At 30.3% G+C, this 18,979-nt stretch overlaps 3 protein-coding genes across 3 annotated transcripts; 1 reads left to right on the forward strand and 2 right to left on the reverse strand.

Annotated features, from left to right (window-relative positions):
- The first annotated feature begins 342 nt into the window (after positions 1-342).
- LOC124912294 (alpha-L-fucosidase 3-like) lies at positions 343-5,433 on the forward strand. The gene is made up of 4 exons (XM_047452891.1): positions 343-685; positions 3,215-3,594; positions 4,713-4,983; positions 5,059-5,433. Exons 1-4 carry the CDS (start codon positions 430-432, stop codon positions 5,322-5,324), a joined length of 1,173 nt encoding a protein of 390 aa, XP_047308847.1. The 5' UTR covers positions 343-429; the 3' UTR covers positions 5,325-5,433.
- Positions 5,377-7,142, reverse strand: LOC124912293 (probable protein phosphatase 2C 14). The gene is made up of 5 exons (XM_047452890.1): positions 6,705-7,142; positions 6,425-6,595; positions 6,127-6,297; positions 5,865-6,044; positions 5,377-5,790 (listed from the first exon to the last, which is right to left on the reverse strand). The coding sequence occupies exons 1-5, from the start codon at positions 7,029-7,031 to the stop codon at positions 5,449-5,451; spliced, it is 1,191 nt and encodes a 396-aa protein (XP_047308846.1). The 5' UTR covers positions 7,032-7,142; the 3' UTR covers positions 5,377-5,448.
- A 9,393-nt stretch (positions 7,143-16,535) lies between these two features.
- Positions 16,536-18,493, reverse strand: LOC124912662. Its single transcript, XM_047453309.1, has 2 exons — positions 17,960-18,493; positions 16,536-17,811 (listed from the first exon to the last, which is right to left on the reverse strand). The coding sequence occupies exons 1-2, from the start codon at positions 18,098-18,100 to the stop codon at positions 16,705-16,707; spliced, it is 1,248 nt and encodes a 415-aa protein (XP_047309265.1). The 5' UTR covers positions 18,101-18,493; the 3' UTR covers positions 16,536-16,704.
- Between the last annotated feature and the right edge of the window lie 486 nt (positions 18,494-18,979).

Here is an 18,979-nt window from a genome sequence, read left to right on the forward strand (position 1 = left end):
CTATCAAATTTAAAAACTATAAAATATGATAAAATACATACATGGCATTGTCTGTTTTTTAAATAACTTATATTGTTTTAAAAATAATAATTGATTGTGAATTTGAGAAAATTTAAATTTTTTAATAAAAATATTTAAAAGTTATTAATGTATAATGATGAAATAATTTTTTTTTAAATAAAAAATATTTTAATATTTTTATGAATGAATTAAAAAATATAATTAAAAAAATAAATGACCAAAATACATAAATTTGGTATGTTTTAAGAAAGTAAAGAGAATTTTAAAAAAGGGTTATTTAAATAAACCAAACAAGTAACACACATTTGTCAATGTCATCACTCTAGTTTTAATAGTGTTATAAAACTCTCTCTCTCTCTTATCTCTCTCTTCTAAAGAAACACTGTTTAGGGTTTCCTGGTAATAGTAATGAAGCTTTTCCACCACCGGATATCATGTCTTATCTCTCTAACTTTAGTTCTGTTATGGGGATGCAACAACTTAGTGGTTAAAGCAACGGCGCCGGAATGTGGGTTTCCGGCAATATTCAACTTCGGCGATTCAAATTCCGACACCGGAGGATTGTCGGCTGTGTTTGGGCAAGCTGGTCCTCCTCACGGCGAATCTTTCTTCAATGGCCCTGCCGGACGCTACTGTGATGGCCGCCTCCTTGTTGATTTTATAGGTAAAATTATTCTTTCTCTCTCACACACAAACACACATATATATACAACCGATCATGGATAAGGATTTCAATGGGGGCGTTGAATAGTCTTACCATCCATCCTTTTCTTTTTCAGGAATTTTCTTATTATTATTATTCAAACATTCATCATGTAAATAAGTGAAATTCAACAACCCATGATGAATAATCTTTTTATCTTTAATAAAAAGTAAAAAAAGAATATAACTATAACTCATTAATTAACTTAGTGTTAATTTGCTTAGAGTTTAGGCTAGCTTGTAAAAATTTAAAAAATAAATAAATAAAACATTATTATATTTGACCACAAAGGGCTTGTTTGAGGAAAGTGTTTTTTGGATTTTATCTTAAAAATATTGTTTGGTAAAAATTAGAAAAAAATTAGTTTTTAAAATATAAAGATTAATTTACATTTTAACTTTAGAGGATATGGTGTAGGTAAGAGAATAATAGTTTATAGAGAATAAAATTAGAAGATAATTTTAATATTTAAATGATAAAATTATTTGATTTGATGGTAGATAAGATGTTTAGGTTTTGAATAAAAACTGTGTATATTTTAAAAAACTTTTTTCATAAAAAAAAATTTTAAAAAATAAAAAATAAAAGTCAAAGAGATCATATCTTCTATAGTGTTCATATTTCTCTAATTTTATATTTTCATAATTTTTATTACATACTATACATGATTGCTATTTTCATTATTTTTTAAAATTATACTTTTTTTACCTTTCTTATTTTCATTTTTTTATTATTATTTTATTTTCTTTAAATCAATTCTTTTTAAAATTGTTTTTTTTTGGGTCTAAGTAACTTTATTTTAAAATGTTCATAAATTCATACATTTTCTCAATCACTCAATGTGTTTCAAACAGGACCCATCAATATTTAGAAATGACTTAATTTAATTTTTAATACAAATTGTGGATGTCATGATTTCTAACATGAAAAAAAGAGACAAATTCTAAGTTAATTTTATTAAATTTTAAATCATTTACACACAATCTATGCAGTTCCTTTCTTTCTAATTCAATTCATGGCCGTAATATTTATTATTTCATTCAAGAAGACAATAACATAGTTTAAGAAACAATGAAAATTGATTTTAGTATATTTTTATAAATTAAAATGAGTTTTTCAAGTTCAAAATTAATTTTGTTTTATTATCTACTTTGATTTGAATCCGAAATTTGTTTTTATAATTAAAGTATATTTTGAATCTTTCATTCCTTAAAATAAGATTTCAGAAAAAAATATTAAAATAAGATTTGGAACTTAGATGATATAAAATAAATAATAAGGCCAAGGAAAAAGTTAATTTCTCTGTAGACACGTGACATAACTTTGTTGTTTCCTTTGGCCAACCTCAATCAATCATCCACCGACTATTAGTATGGAGATAAAAAGTTGTTTTTTTATGTTTTTTTTTTTTTAAATATGATAGATTAATAATGTGCAAATAAAGAATAGTGAAAACAAAATAAAAAAAATTTATACCAAGTTTGGTCCAATTGTCTTTTAATGAAAAATAAATTTGAATTAATTTACAAAAATTAAGATTTATTGTCTTTTAACTATTCTCATAAATTCTTAATTTTGTTTATATATATATTTGTATGAAATATATACACAATCACATATAGTTTGTGAAAAAATGGTGAATTATCCAATATGACAATATAAAAATATAGTTTTTATAAAAGTAAAATGTCTTAAGTTTAATTTATATGAAGAAAATTTTTATTTAAGTGAAAATAGTATGGTAATAAATCTTGGAATTGATAATAATCATAATTCTTAAAAAATAATATAGTACAAATAACTAACAATTCATAGCTAGGGAAAAAACTAAAATAAAGATTCCTTCTAAAAAAAATTAAAATCAATATCTAACATTTTTACTAAAAATGTGAAAAACAAATTTATTTAGGTCATATAAATTATTTATGATTAATGTCAAATAATTTACTATTTTATTAACAATTTAAATAAATAAAATATTTCAGAACTCAACTAAAATAATTTTGTTTGAAAAAATATTAATATATTGTTACAACCTCCTTTATCTGATTATTTTATAAGAAATAGGATAGTTAAAGTGATAATAAGTTTTATTTTATATATTAAATATTTCAAAATTTCATTCAAAATATTCTGATTAAAATGGGTCTGATTAAACTGAGTAATTTTTTTTTTATCAAATAACCCACCATAAACCATGCCTTATAATCTCATATAAATAAAATTAAATTAGCCCTATGGTTAGGTTGGTTCTTATTTTTTATTTTTTATTTTCTTCATGTTAGGGTTTTATCTTGGCTTTAATAACCACTACTTCCACTATGTCAATTCATACTATTATTGACCACACAAAAGTTATGTCACATTACATTATTGGCACATACTTTCAGAAAATTCAGATTCCTACCCTACATTTGTTTTCCAATATTTATATTGTTATATTACTCTAATTGCAATTTTATTTATGTAATTCATTATGAATATTAAAAGCCGAGGGGTTAGGACTACCATATTTGAGTGCTTTTCTCGATGCCATTGGCTCGAACTTCAGCCACGGAGCCAACTTTGCCACAGCCGGATCCACTATTCGACCCATGAATGTTTCTATACAAATAAGCGGTTTTAGCCCCATATCTCTTAACGTTCAATGGAATGAATTTCACGACTTTCATCTTCGTTCTCAACAAATTCGCGATAAAGGAGGTGTTTTTGCGGAACTCATGCCTCATGATGACTATTTCTCCAAGGCCTTGTACACTTTCGACATTGGCCAAAATGACTTAACCGCAGGATATTTTGACAACAAAACGGTGGAAGAAGTTAGAGCTGAGATTCCGAACATCTTAAGCCATTTCAAAGATGTTGTTTCGGTAAATATTTTGCTTTCTTTGATTATTGTTCTTGTTTTTTTAGTGTTGAATAAATTAAAGTGATCTTATTTAAAAGACTAACTGTGTCCGGGAAATTTGACAAAATGACCTCATAATAGGGGTAAATGAGCCGGTGACGAGCGCATAATTTTAAATATGTTGGTGACCACTTCATATTTTTTGACGAAATTTTCCCTGTCGCGAGACGCAACCTCAACCGACATTCGCGAGACGCAAAAAAATTTTTTGTGCACTTTTCAAAAAAATAAATTTTGTCTCGTTATTGCCGGTTGCATCTCGCGGACCGGGATTGCGTCTCGCGATTGTGGACTTTTCACAGGGCATTATGAACTTTTCATAGGGCATCCAGTTACGTCTTACAACCCTCGCAACAGAGCAATTTTGTCAAAAAAAAATATGAAGTGATCATCAAACGCATTATTTTAAATGCGATGGTCACAAGCTCATTTTAATCCTTTCGTCAAATTTCTTCTCTGTCCTGTCCAATTTTCTTTAAAATGTTTTGATATAAATAAGGACAACTAGTCTATCTCTCAAAAAATAAAAAAAATTATTGGTCTTAAAAAAGTAATAATTATTATTTTATTTGGTTCAACTAATTAAAATTTTAATTTACTTTTTAATTTTTATTAGAGGTTGAAATGTTAAATTTAGATAAATTCTTAAATGGATAAGTTACATATTATTTGTAATTTTATATAAATAAAATAAAATTATATTTATAAATTCTAAATAAATTATTATATATTTAGATAAATGTACCCAATTATGTATTTTAATAATTATTTTAAAAAACAAATTTTATGCCATGATATTGATATTCATAATAATGATTTTTTTAAACTTATAATAGTTTAGGATAATATTTTGATTAGTTATTAATAATTTTAAACAACTGTTACTATTTTTTTTAAATGAATTGATCCTATTTTAATTATAAAAAAATTAACAGAAGTCAATATTATTTTTTGATAGTAATTTATATGTATAAACTTATTTATATATGATCTCATACGATATTAAGAGTTTGTAAGGTATAAAATGATATGATGTAAACTTTCTATTTTGATTATGTTGAACATTTGGTTTACTTGTAGTGGATATATAACATTGGTGGACGAAGCTTTTGGGTGCACAACACAGGTCCGGTTGGATGTTTGCCTTATGTTATGGACCGTTTGTTGATCACCGCAGGACAAGTTGATAAATTCGGTTGCGCTTCTCCTTTCAATGATGTGGCTCGAGACTATAACATCGCGCTTAAAGCTACAATAGATGAACTTAGAAACGATCTCCCCGAAGCTGCCATAACTTATGTTGATATTTACTCTATCAAGTATGCTCTTTTTAGCCAAGCTAAAAAGAATGGTATGTTCAATTGATCATCTTTTAATGTTATGTCAATATCGAGTATACATTATGATATTTTATTTTTACTTTTAGGGTTCTCGAGTCCATTGAGATCTTGTTGCGGGCATGGAGGGAAGTACAATTACAACCCCCATATAGGATGTGGAGCAACTAAGGTGATCAAAGGAAAAAAAGTTGTGGTGGGTAGTGCATGCAAAGATCCTTCGAAATCTGTTATTTGGGATGGAGTGCATTTCACTCAGGCGGCTAATAAGATTATATTCGATAAAATCGTCGATGGTTCTTTCTCCAGCCCTCCGATTCCATTGAAGATGGCCTGCCACAGGCACTCCAAATAAAATATTTTACCAAGAAGATGAAAGTTTGTTTGAAATTAAGAACATTAAGAAGAATAATGAAATAAACATGCATTATTTTGCTCATGCAAATAAATTTCTTTTATCTCAACATGTCATAGATAATTCATTGTTTCTTGAAATGATTAAGATCAATTACCATTACGGTTATATCATCTAAACTACCCCTTGTGACCGCAAGATTCACAAGTCGGTTGCATGCATTCAATACTCCACTAGAAACTGTCGTTTTCTCGATCTTTCTAATCTTTGATGGAGGAGGAAGGCTGTTGGTTTCCATTTCACCACCATTTTCTTTATCTTCTTCAAACTCAAAGCTAATAGATCGCCCTTTGTTCTTGTTTTTCTTTTTCTTTACACTCAAAACCTTTCGCATTGTGGTGGTTGGAACAAACTTCTCCTTCAAACACGACGATCTCACTATGTCAATTGCTTCTTGATTTCCAACCTGACCAAAATCAAAACACAAAATTCAATTTCATTTTTATTTCAAACATGATCAAGAGATGTTTTCAATCGAACCTCTTCCCAGAGTCCATCCGAACCTAGGATTAGGTAGTCTTTTTGGGGAGTTAAGGCGAGTGTTTTTGTATCGGGCTCGGCTATTACCCAATCCTTTAAGTGAGCATCTCCAATGCTTCTAGAAACTGCCAGTATTCCATGAACTCTCCATGCTCCTTTATGGAAAACCAAATACCCTCCCTACTTTCATATTACCAAGTTAATAATAATAACAACAATAGAACAACATCAACAACAAAAGGCCTAAATCATCAATCATCACCTTGTCCTCGATTCTCTTTCGTTCATCTTCATCCCCAGCTCTATGATCTTTCGTCACAGCTTCTGCAATTCCATTAATCGAAAGCACCGCCCTACAATCTCCCACGTTGGAAATTACAAGTTTGTCATCTTCAATCAAAGCAGTCACACAGCATACACCACTACCTAAACCCTGTAATGCAATTAGAACTTAGAACAAATCCCCCAATCAATCAATCAACTCATTATTTTCTGTTACAAATAACCCAATTCTCATCATCAATCAAATAATTAAGTTCATCAAATAAATTCTATTTTACCTGTTTGAGAAAATCCTCATCAGTTTTAAGATATCCAGCCTTAACAGCTCCCTCTTTTGATTCATTTCCTTCACAATTATCAAGCCTATCCATAATATTTCTATGCAAATTCTCAGCTGCAAAATCTACAGCTTTCCTTCCTCCATGACCATCATAAACACCAAAGAAATTCTGATGATTCAACATATCAAAATTTCAGACTAATAATTTTCTACACAACCCAATTAAACCCAATTTCAGACTAATAATCTTATTGATGAATTGATATTCAATGGTGTACCTTGATATCACAGGAGGAATTAGAAACAACAATAGTGTGGGCATCTTCCATGAACTTTTTCTTACCCTTAATCGAAACAAGCCCAACACCAGGCCGACAGAAACGAACAGGTTCTTCTTTTTCAGAACCAAATCCTCCAAATCTTGGAGTTTTAGTACAGTCCGATGCTATCTCTCTCAAGACAGCCGGAATCTGAAGACTGGGTGGTCTTTTCCGCTTTAAGGAACTACCCATTTGATTTTGCTCCACCGATGATTCAGCGGACTCATGTCCATTCGCCGTCGGCATAGTGCTGCTTGGTACTGGGAGTGAACAAAGACTGGTCATAGTGAGAAACAGACCGACAGAGACAGGATTGTAACGGCTATAAATGAAGAGAAATTTTCAATTTTTGAGGAGGTTATTAGGGGAGACGAGGGTCTTAATGCGGCAAAAGAGGAAGAAATTATTATTATTTTTTTGTTTCGATCATAGCCGTTGGGGATGTTGGTCTTTTTGGGTTGAATAATTAATGGCTAATAATTGAGAAAAAAATCAAATTTTAATCATTATTTTTTATTGAGATCAATCACTAATTTCCTAATAATGCTCAATTTACCTTTATTAGAATATTATTAATTTAATTTAATACACCATAAATATTTCATTAAATTGAGTCTCAAAAATAATAAAATATCTTTCATAGAATAAATTTTATTTTAAAATAGATCAATTCTTAATTTTTTAAAATTTAAAAATAATAAATGGAAACAAACATAGTCAAATTACTTTAATCTAAATATCTCCTCTTAAATCTTAATGATTATCATGATTTACCTCTAAATCCAATTTATCATAAATGAGATAATAATAAAAAACTTAAAAATATGACAATAGATTAAGCATGTTAAATCTTGATTTGGAGCAATGAGTATATTTGAAATTAGCTAATATTGAATTTTAATCTTGAAAGATTTAGAATTCATTAAATGTTAAGACTTAAATTTGGTTTTATTATTTTATTTGAATGAATTTAATAAAGACCTTAATTAAGATTCACCGTTAATCAATGACTATTAATCAAATGATGAATTTTTTTAGAAAAAAAAATAACAAATTTAGTATTTTCTTTGTATTTGTGAGATGTGTTTTCTTTGCGATTATTTGTATATAAACATTGTTTCTGTTATTATAATTTTAAAGATAAATAATTTTAAAATGTTATTTTAAGAAAATAGTAATTATATATTACCTAAAAACACAATGACTCCTTTAACAAATATTGAGTTATTTTATAAATAATATTAAAATAAATATCAAACAAAAATATTTGTCAATAAACTATCGTCCAATTAATCATTATCTTTAATATAGATAAGAGTGCAAGGCGATGAAAAACAATAAGTTAGTGGAAAAAATCAACAATTTTTTAAATAAATTTAGTGTTGATTTTCATGAGTTTAATGTGACGGTGAAATATAAGATTTATAGATAATAAAGCAACCACAATATTATCACATTATGCTATGAGAGTATATGTCATTGAAATACAAAGTCCTCTATGCAAGAATGATTACCAACTCAATTTAGTTGTAGAATACATTAATACTAACATTTGGTCTTAGTACGTATTCAAATTGACAATATATAACCCGACTTTTGTATCTTCTTTTCAGCTAACCAACCATTTCATTTCATATTTATCCACCAATCCAATCAACCTCTTATCTCGTGAATTTACATGATCACTTTGATCAAACTAACTATTTCTAATATATCAATCTCTTTTACCCTCACTTTGGAAAATCAATCTTCACATCGTATCATCGAGATCTTACCCTCATTTCATCTAACAAACAATCTCATTAACATATTTAACCACCAATATCATTTGTTCACAACTTTAATTTAAATGGATTTAGTGAGAAGGTGAAATATGAGATTTGCGATCAATAAAACAACCACGATATTATCACACAATGGTACGAGATGATATGACATTAAAATATGAACTTCTCTATTCAGTAATGATTACTAACACAACTTAGTAACATACATTACTATCAACATTTGAACTTAGTATGTATTCAAATTGAAAAATATACAACCCGTCTTTTTTATCCACTTTAGTCCACCAATCCTCAATCGACCTATCATCACATGACGCTATGGTACGAAAGGATTCTACATTTAAATGCGAAGTTCTCTATGCAATAATGATTATCAACTCAACTTAGTCGTAGCATATATTAATACCAATATTCTAACATAATATGTATTCAAATTGGCAATACATATCCACACAACTTTCTTATCCCCACTTCGGCTAACCAACAATATCATTCCACATTTATCACCAATCGACCTTTCATCTCGTACCCTTACAAACTTTCATTTTGGTGAAATCAACTATCTTCAACATTACCAATCTCTTTTACCATCACTTTAACCCACAAATCCCACATTTAGTGACCTTACACACTTTTTCTTCGGTCAAATCAACCAACCATCTCCAACACAAATCTATTTTATCCATCAATATCCATATATTGTGACCTTACCCACCTTCTCTTCACATTATCAATCTACTTTACCCACCACCAATCCATACATCTTGTGATCTTACACACTTTCCTTCGGTCAAATCAATTATCTTCAACATTACCAATCTTTTTTATCTGCACTTTGTCCCACCAATCTCACATAGCCTAACCAACCATCTCATTCCACATTATTGGTTAGTAATCTTATCTTAAAATCACATGTAATATAAAATTATAATATTACAAAGAAAATAAATAAACTATAATATATAAAGAAACGAAATTACTAGAATAAAATGTTGATTTAAGGCACGTGTTTAACACATTTCCCTTAAAACAGTTTCACCATCTCTTTCTTGGGTTGAAGTTTATCAAATGGTTGTCTTCTATGGTACAACGAATCTAGTAGTGATTCAACACCAAAATTACAACGCAACGAATTTGACCAACGTACCTGAACTATCATCGGGATCAAAACAGAATTGTGTGAAACCATAATGAAAATGATCAATGAAAGTTTTTTTATATGAAAAACTATGAAGTAGCTAGTTTTTGTGATGTTGAAAGTGAAAAACAATGATATTTATTTATGGTGATTGAAGGATAAAACTATGTAATTCTACAATTTCTGTTGTCTTGAACAATATATATGTGATCAATTGAGAAGTTATATCAAAATAAATTATTCAATCAACATAATGACTAATTTCTTTAACGTATGAATAAAATCATTTAATGCAATCAATTGCATTTGAAAAGTTTCAACGTATGCATTTGTCATTGAATTTGATTAAAAAATTATCATTCGCATATTGATATTAACACCCCCATTGTACACATTTAAATTTTGCCTCTCACCCTCTTCTTCTTCTTAGAATCTCTCTGAAGTCCTATAAATGTTTTCTATACGCGATATTTTCTCTCTACATAAGTGTCTACCAATTTTAGAGTCCACCTAACATATTTTATTTTAGGGCATGAAGGATATAATCCTAAGATAGATTTATAATTTGAATGTTCCATCCTTAAGAGCGTTTTGTGCAATTCGAAGTTGGTCGGTCACATTCCTTACATATCCTTTAGACTGCTTCGCCCGTGGAGGGGATGCACCGAAGGACTTAATGGTAAACATGAGCCGTGTACTTTAAAAAAAGATTTTTTTTTATGAAATTTATGCTATAGAACGGATTACCTTTAACTTGAATCTCACCAAAAATATATAGGATAACTATCCATATAAGATGTTCTATTTATTTGAGATGAGAAACCAAACTAGAGTTCTATATATCATAGACCTTTTCTTGTTTGGCTCGTACATGTTCCAAATTAGTACATGTTCAAAACGTAGTAATCTTGTTGACTTTAAGAGTAATCATTTTAGTTTACTTCAAAATGAAACTAAAGAAATGAAAAAACAATATTCACGGATTAAGGGTCTGGTGCTTGATTACGAATAAGAAAAGTGTTGCAACAACTATGTTTCATGTGCACATCCCATTGGATAGTCTCTACTCCGATGTAGTTGGCAATTGCTTGTGAAGGTACGTTACACATTTGCATTATGAGTTCAGAATTTTTTTTGCTTGTGTATGCCCTAACATTGTCTCTAATCCAAAAGGAGTAATCATAACTCTAATTAGATTCCAATAAAGGTTGACATCAAGTCACTAGAATTCTCTTGATTTTCATTTATTGTGTCTTAAGTCTATTTAACAAGACACCATATGCTTTGTTCAAAGGTGATTATGGACTCTCGCTAGGTTTTTCTAAACTTAAAGAAGATGAAATGTAACCTCGAATGCACTCATTGGGCACACATGTGAAACACAATCCGAACTCTTGTCTTTGCCAATTTTCTTGAAGATTTGCTTGTTTGGTCTAGACTGTGAATCATTGCACACGAAGGACTTCACTAGTATAATGGAAAATGGAATAAGAAATGAAGAGGGAAATTAGAGCCCCAAAGTATGCAACAACCAAAATCGAGAATTTTTCCAAAAGAGTTGGAAAATCCTGAGAGTTTTTGTGCATATACACAAGTGCAGGTTTTTCTTAAATAGTTTTCTTAGCTTTGATTTTTTTATCTAAGAGTTTGAGTAACTTCACAAAACTCTCAGGAACATGTTGATCATCATCTCAAGGTATGGATCAACAGTTTATGATCAAAAATCGAATTTTTGATTTTAATGTTGTTTTGAAGGGTAATGATCTATCCAATAGCTTCCTTATAATGCATATATACTTGATTGGTGCCAAAACAAGAACACTAGTTGCTCATTTTGACCAATATAGAAACGACCCAGGACCTTGGATCAAAGAATTCAAGCCTCCATCAAAATTGCAAAGCCTACAATTTTGATGTTCTTGTGGACCGAGGATCTTCGGTCCGGACCGAGAAACTTAACATAAGATAGACATATCCGACTAAGGTTTACATCCGATCGAGAAGTCAAACCTAGGACCGAGGAGTCTCGCATCTGGCCGAGAGCTCCTAAATCTAGGACCGATGACTTCTACCTATGACCAAGAGACCTGATTGGGAAGTCAGACCTAGGACCAAAAAGTCTCGCACCTAACCGAGAACTCACAAACTAGGACTGAGGCGTCCGACCGAGAATTTTATCAGCCGACCAAGAATTTTAGCCAAGGACCGAGAGGTCTTAACACCCCGACCAAGGGACTCATGCACCCTAACCGAGGTTCCTAAACCCGGACCAAGGGGTTTCCGACCTAGGACCGAGGGATATTAACCTTCGACCAATAAAATGAACCCGGGACCTAGGACACAAGTCCTAAGCAAGCCTGTTTGGTTCCCATTTTCAAACTCTAAAATTATTTTTGTAACTTTAGAACCTCAAATCATTTTATAAAAATCCCGAAAAATTAGAAAATGATTTCAAAATATTTTGGGATATTTTCACAAAAAATATTTTGACAAAGACTCATTTATGATTTATTTTTAAACCTTAATAATTTATAATCTGATATTCTTTACGTATTTTCCTTCATAGTTGTCATCAGTAACAAATACCCGTATTTAAATACTTATTGTTACATTTTTTAAATAACGCTAAAATTTATGTATGCTTAAGATTGAAAGAATAGTGGTTAAAATAAAACATTATACAAACAATTTTTAAAAAATAATTTTATAAGTAGAGACCGTTTTTAAAACGGGTACATATGTTGAAGCGCAGAAGCCATTTCCTGAGTATTACCAAACTACGAACTAAAAAGAAACTCTGGTTAATACTACATGTATGCCATTTTTTTTTATTAATTTTCAAATTTTGATTGTCGAATCTTTTTAAATAAATAATCTTTTATATTAATTATTTTAATTAATTTAAACAAACGGGTTCTAAAAATCAAATTGTAGTTTTATTACCACAAATCCCCGGTTATTAAAATTTGATTCCAAATTAATTATTTCTAACTAATTTTAAAAATTGTCAGAAATTATTTAAAAATTTTCAAAATAATATTTTATTTAAAATAAATTTATGACACACAAATCGATGTTAAAATTCTTAAATCTGAGTTTACCACAGAACCAAAATTTTCCCCAAAGATTATATATATTTGTTATTATAAATTAAATATCCTAATTTATAATAACAAATATACATACATTACTAAAATTATAAACAAATAACCATCTAGTAGATAAAACAGAGAATACATACATAATTAAAAAACAGAGAAACCATACTTTTACAAATAAGTCATTTAGACTTATGTATTAATAAAATGTCATCTAAATATATACTATCAAAAATGGATTCATTTCACTTTTTTATTAATCATAGTTAATTTTTGTTTTTAAATTTATATATTTATTCATTAAATATTAATATATTTTCTCTTTCCTTCTTTTTCATTAATTAAATTAGATAATTTACATCATTCTTAATTTTTTATTTATTTTTATATTAGTTTCTTTTATTTATTTTATCTTTTTTCTTTTATAAGTTTTTTATTTTTCATAATTCATAAATTCTCATTTTTGAAAAAAAAATTAGCAACTTATTATTTATGAATTTTATATTTTATTGTAATATTTTTTTAGAAGAATTTCTTTCTTATTTATTTTAATATGAACAAAAATGAAATTATTTAATTTGTATTCCTACCTTATAGTAGTAACAACATTGTTTTGTCTAATATTTGATTATTATTTTTTGGTGTTTTTTTAGTGCTTGATGAATGATTTGCTGCTATTATTATCAAATTCTTGATTATTAATTATTTTGTTTTTTTGTTGAAAGATTTTTATTTTTAAAATGATAACTGTAAGTCATTGTTATATTCATTCATTAAGACTAAACAATTTTAAAATAATTAATAATCAATGTTAATATGAGAAAAAAATATAAAATTAAAATAATTTGTGATGAATGTTAGTATATAAAATAAAATTAAAATAATTAATAATAAATACTCATATAGTAATAATAATAATTTAATGAAAAAAATAAAATAAAGAGTTCATTTATTAATAAAAAAAAGAGAAAAAATATATTAATATTTAATTATTAAATATATAAATTAAAAAATAAAAGTTAACTATGGTTTACTAAAGAGGCTAAATGAGTCAATTTTTAACGTATGTTTAAATGACCTTTTATTAGTACATCTGTAAGTGAGCTAATTGTACATATATTATACGTCTAACTAAGTCAACTTTTTTCTTATAAAAAAATTCTAAAAATAATAGAAAACTATAAAAAAAAATATATTCAATACTTGGATGGTAAGTGATCGTTCGCTGGGCGGAAGACTGGCATGTACAATAGGCCGAAAGTGGATAGGTTGGGCGGAAGATTGATAACATATGTCACCTTTCACATCATTTGTTGAGAATTGTGTGTTTTTTTTATTAATTTTTATTTATTTATTTAAATTAAAGGAGAACTAACATTTATAAATTTAATTTTACTTAAATTAAATTATCATATTATTTATATTCATTGTCAATTCCAAAATTTGGTATCGATAAAGAGATATGTAGTCCACTATGAGTAACTAAAAGAGTTGCAATTGATATACTGCATAATTGATGCATTTACAATCTTCAAGACCAAAATTATGTATTGATTTGAGGCTAAAAGTGAGTACTTTTTATGGTTTGAAAAAACCCCTATAATAAAAAATGTAATCATTCATGAGATAAGACATACTTTTTTTTTTTTTTGGTATAGTTCGAGGAATAACCATATAGTCTAAGAAGAGATTTCGACAATTAATATGGCTTAAAGAGCCACCATATAGTCTAAGACAATTAATACGACTTAAAGAGCCACCATATAGTCAAAGAAGAGATTTCGACAATTCATATGGTTTAAAGAGCCACGAATGATGCTCGGGAGTTTCAACAAAACTTTCATCTATTGTTGTTCATGAATGTGCGATCGAATGAGTAATAATACAAGAAAAAATGTGTTTATGGACAGTGCCATATGGTATAAGTTTCAATTGAGAAACCAAACTGTATCGTTGAAGTCTACCGATAATGATAAATGGCGAGAATAAAGTGACCGTTAATAAATAATAGAATATTATTTGTCATGGGTATTTAATGAATTGATTTAGTTGAAAACTTTGTTAGAGTTTCCACATTGTATTATCCCTACAGTTTGATCTTTCTCTACTAATTCTCAATTACTCTTGGAGCTCTCATCTTTTCTTTTAGTATAACTTGGTGCTCTTTTGCTTGAACCGAGGTGGATTACTTGGGCCACATAATATCTGGTATTGGGGTTGGTAGCAGACACTACCATATTCACAGAAGCAATTGAATGGCCTATTCCAAAATCAGTGAAACAAGAATTTTTGGTTTGACAGGAATATTATAGGAGAGGTTAATAAAGAATTACTGCATTAGCCTTAGCTAAGCTATTAAAGGTTTGTTCCTTTGAATTGCTCAAGTTTTCGAAGAGTTCAAAATGAGAGTAACCTCATCCACATACCAGCTTTACCCAATTTCTCTCAACCATTTGTTGTTGAGACATATGTTAGCAGATGTGGAATAGGTGCTGTACTCCTACTATCAGCCAAAATGAACAAGAGGTGTTAACATTGATGTGTTAAAATTGATGTTCATGATTCATTAAAGCACCTCTTGGAGCAACGGATTTACCACCACTGTCAAAGTTGTTAGGGTATTCATTTGAAATAAAATATTCTTCTTTATGTCATGCCTTGTTTACCTGATACTCAGTACAAAATGTAGATAGGAACCAAGTTTTCTCAAATTCCAACCAAACCCAATAGAAAAACAACACAAACTAACCAACAAAATGTAGATAGGAGGAACCAAGTTTTCTCAAATTCAAACCAAACCCAAAAGAAGAACAACACAAACTAACCAACAAAAATGTAGATAGGAGGAACCAAGTTTTCTCAAATTCCAACCAAACCCAAAAGAAGAACACAAACTAACCAACAAAATGTAGATATCAAATTCCACCCAAACCCAAAAGAAGAACCAACACAAACTAACCAACAAAATGTAGATAGGAGGAACCAAGTTTTCTCAAATTTCATCCAAACCCAAAAGAAGAACAACCAACACAACTAACCAACAAAATGTAGATAGGAGGAACAAAGTTTTCTCAATTCCAACCAAACCCAAAAGAAGAACAACACAAACTAACCAACAAAAATGTAGATAGGAGAACCAAGTTTTCTCAAATTCCAACCAAACTCAAAAGAAGAACAACACAAACTAACCAACAAAAATGTAGATAGGAGGAACCAAGTTTTCTCAAATTCCAACCAAAAATCCAAAAGAAGAACAGCACAAACTAACCAACAAAATGTAGATAGGAGGAACCAAGTTTTATCAAATTCCAACCAAACCCAAAAGAAGAACAACACAAACTAACCAACAAAATGTAGATAGGAGGAACCAAGTTTTCTCAAACTCCAACCAAACCCAAAAGAAGAACAACACAAACTAACCAACAAAATGTAGATAGGAGGAACCAAGTTTTCTCAAATTCCAGCAACTCAACCAAACCCAACCAACCTCTGGATAGCTACACCTTCCCAATCATTCAAAACAGGCTGAACTGTATAAGTGTTATTAATGCAGTAATAAAGTGTTAGACAGACTGTAATTAATATGAAATCAGAATAGAATAGTCAATCCAAGAACTCATTCAATCCCTGCCTCCCACCACCACCACCAACAATAATAAACATTCTCAATAACTATTTCAATTTATATTTATTGCATACAACAATAAATCATCAATCAATATGTTATATTTAATTTTAGCCTCCAAAGAAGTTTCAAACAGCAGCATCTGTAATGAATAATCAATTATATAGATTTCTTGGCCCATCAAAATTCCAAGTTCTTGATTCACCCATTTAGACAGGCAAGCAGGCCTCAAATCATATTGTTACAGATATAAACAACACTCACACAAACACTTAACTCACATTAAATGCATTTCCAAAACCTGAATAATTTAGCCACTTTCGTCTCCTCTTCTTAAGCAGTTACCAGGTAAAAGATATTTATATTTATCTGCATTTTCAATGAGATAGGATGGAAGGTGTACGGCCGAGTAAGAGCGAGGAATAGGACCCATCTTCCCGATGATCTCTCTAAACGTATACTCTTCCGGAAGCATATCAAACAGATCCGTTCCTTCACAAATAACTCTCTGTATTCTTTTCGGATTCAAGTAATGAGAGAATCTCACCCTATCAAAATGACTGTAAGCTTTCATCTTAAATACAAACTCCTCAATCCGTCTGAAACAAAAGCTGCAATGCCAGCCGGAGTCTACTAAGATAGTGTCCGACTGTCGATAATGAGCATATTTCGTCTTCCCAAACTGATACCTATGAACAGAAGCCCTCCAGCTATTGTTATCCACTGGAAACTCATAAGAGTAAAGGTAGTTCTTCAACCGCAAGTGCAAGACAGGAGGGGTGTCTTCACACCATCGCAATAGATTGATAGTGTTTCTGCTCGGAATTTCATCGACATCCGACATTATTAATAAGTCATCGTCTTGAATCCCAGCTAGTTTAATCAGACGATCTAATGCTAGCCGTTGATAAGCCTCTTCAACAAACGGGTTTTCACCCTTTTTTGATCTTCCTGAGATTTTTCCATATGTCAGCCTTGGCTCGACAAATTCAAACTCTTTTCGATGATTTTCGAATAAAAGGGATTTGTGTTTTCCGGTGAAAGTGGAGTTGGATTCGAGTAGAATGAAAGCTGTTACTAATGGGTATAGCTCTTTCCATCTTATGGTTAGAAGTTCTATCTCGTTACTGAACAAGACAGCATCGAAAACCCTTCTGGGATATTGGCGAATTCCCCAACCGTGTAGTTTACAGAGGTTTTCCATTGGGAGATTCTCGTCGTAGTAATGTGGAAGCTCGATAAAGGGTTTTGGTGGGGATTCCCATATTGGACGAAGGAAGTAAGAGATTTTCTGTCCGTGAATGTATATAAAATAGACGCATGTAGGTATCATAACAAAGAGAAAGATTATCGTCTTCAATTCCAGTCCTCTTAAGATACATCTCAGTCTCGTCATGTTTAAGAATCTACTTGATTCCTACAATGAAATCATAAACAAGACTCAGCATAATGTTCTTCTTCTGCACTATAATCACAATGATTCATGAAATGACTAAGCTTTCAGCCACAACGAAACCCTAACAGAAGGAAGAATAAGTAGAGAGAAAGGAAGGAGAAACACAAACCTCTTCGCGAGTATCGCAGCAGATGTCGTCCGTCTTCTTCGAACAGTAATGAGATCCGCCTTCAGCCATGGCATGCAGTTTCTCGAAAACCCTAGAGATATTACACATTTCTCTTTCTCTCTCTGTAACCGCCTCTCTCATCTAAATCTGAATCTTCAGATCTCGACAGATCAACTTGGAATAGGGTCGATACTTCTTGAGCGATCGGAGATCTTTTTCGACCGTTCGTTCACCCACGAGTCACAGAGACGATGGAAGACAGTCTTGGCCGTTGGGATCTCTCTAAAAAACCAATCTTTGGCGAAATCAGCTCATCGAGAGAGAGAGAGAGAGAGACGATGCACAATAATTGGGAAATTCTGAAAAGAAATCTTGGATTGGAAGAAGGAAAAGAGAAAAGGAATGTGCAATATATGTATGTATATTGAACCGAACGCTAGCAGAAACCCCCAAAAGAAAGAATGAAGGAAGCTGCAAAGAGCGAATTTTGTAGATGTTCTCTGTATCTCTTCTCTCGATATCTCTATAACGGAATGGAGAGGCTTTATAGCAAAAGTATAAGAAGCCGTTACTTGTTTTTATCACTTTCTCTCTCCTCCACTATCTCTAATAATGGACCATTTTGTTGTCATATTATATTATTTTATTTTAATAATAAACATTAATTTTTTAATTTAATATATATATATATTATATTTAAAAGAGATATTTAAAAGAGATATTTAAAAGAGAGATATTTAAAAGAGATAGCTTATCCTAAAAATGGAGTAAATGAGTGTGTGACAACCGCATAATTTTAAATGCGTTTGTGACTATTTTATATTTTTTTTTTGATGAAATTGATCCTTTCGCAAGACGCAACTGGATGTCATGTTAAAAGTTTACAATCAAATTACCGGTTGAGTCTCGCGATTGGATTGTGTCTCACGATTTCCGGTTGCGTCTCGCGAATGCGTCTCGCGAATGTCGGTTGCATCTCGCGAATGTCGGTTGCCATACCCGGACCTGCTGTGTAATGAG

The sequence above is a fragment of the Impatiens glandulifera genome, chromosome 8 (assembly GCF_907164915.1).
Source record: "Impatiens glandulifera chromosome 8, dImpGla2.1, whole genome shotgun sequence".
NCBI lineage: Eukaryota > Viridiplantae > Streptophyta > Magnoliopsida > Ericales > Balsaminaceae > Impatiens > Impatiens glandulifera.

Coding starts and splice junctions, on each gene's coding strand:
- LOC124912294 (XM_047452891.1), top strand. CDS start 430: ATGAAGCTTTTCCACCACCGGATATCATGTCTTATCTCTCTAACTTTA. Junction 3,595..4,712: donor ATTTCAAAGATGTTGTTTCG/GTAAATATTTTG, acceptor GTTTACTTGTAG/TGGATATATAACATTGGTGG. Junction 4,984..5,058: donor TAGCCAAGCTAAAAAGAATG/GTATGTTCAATT, acceptor TTTTACTTTTAG/GGTTCTCGAGTCCATTGAGA.
- LOC124912293 (XM_047452890.1), bottom strand. CDS start 7,031: ATGACCAGTCTTTGTTCACTCCCAGTACCAAGCAGCACTATGCCGACG. Junction 6,045..6,126: donor GAAAGAGAATCGAGGACAAG/GTGATGATTGAT, acceptor ATATGAAAGTAG/GGAGGGTATTTGGTTTTCCA. Junction 5,791..5,864: donor CGGATGGACTCTGGGAAGAG/GTTCGATTGAAA, acceptor GATTTTGGTCAG/GTTGGAAATCAAGAAGCAAT.
- LOC124912662 (XM_047453309.1), bottom strand. CDS start 18,100: ATGAGAGAGGCGGTTACAGAGAGAGAAAGAGAAATGTGTAATATCTCT. Junction 17,812..17,959: donor GCTGCGATACTCGCGAAGAG/GTTTGTGTTTCT, acceptor ATTTCATTGTAG/GAATCAAGTAGATTCTTAAA.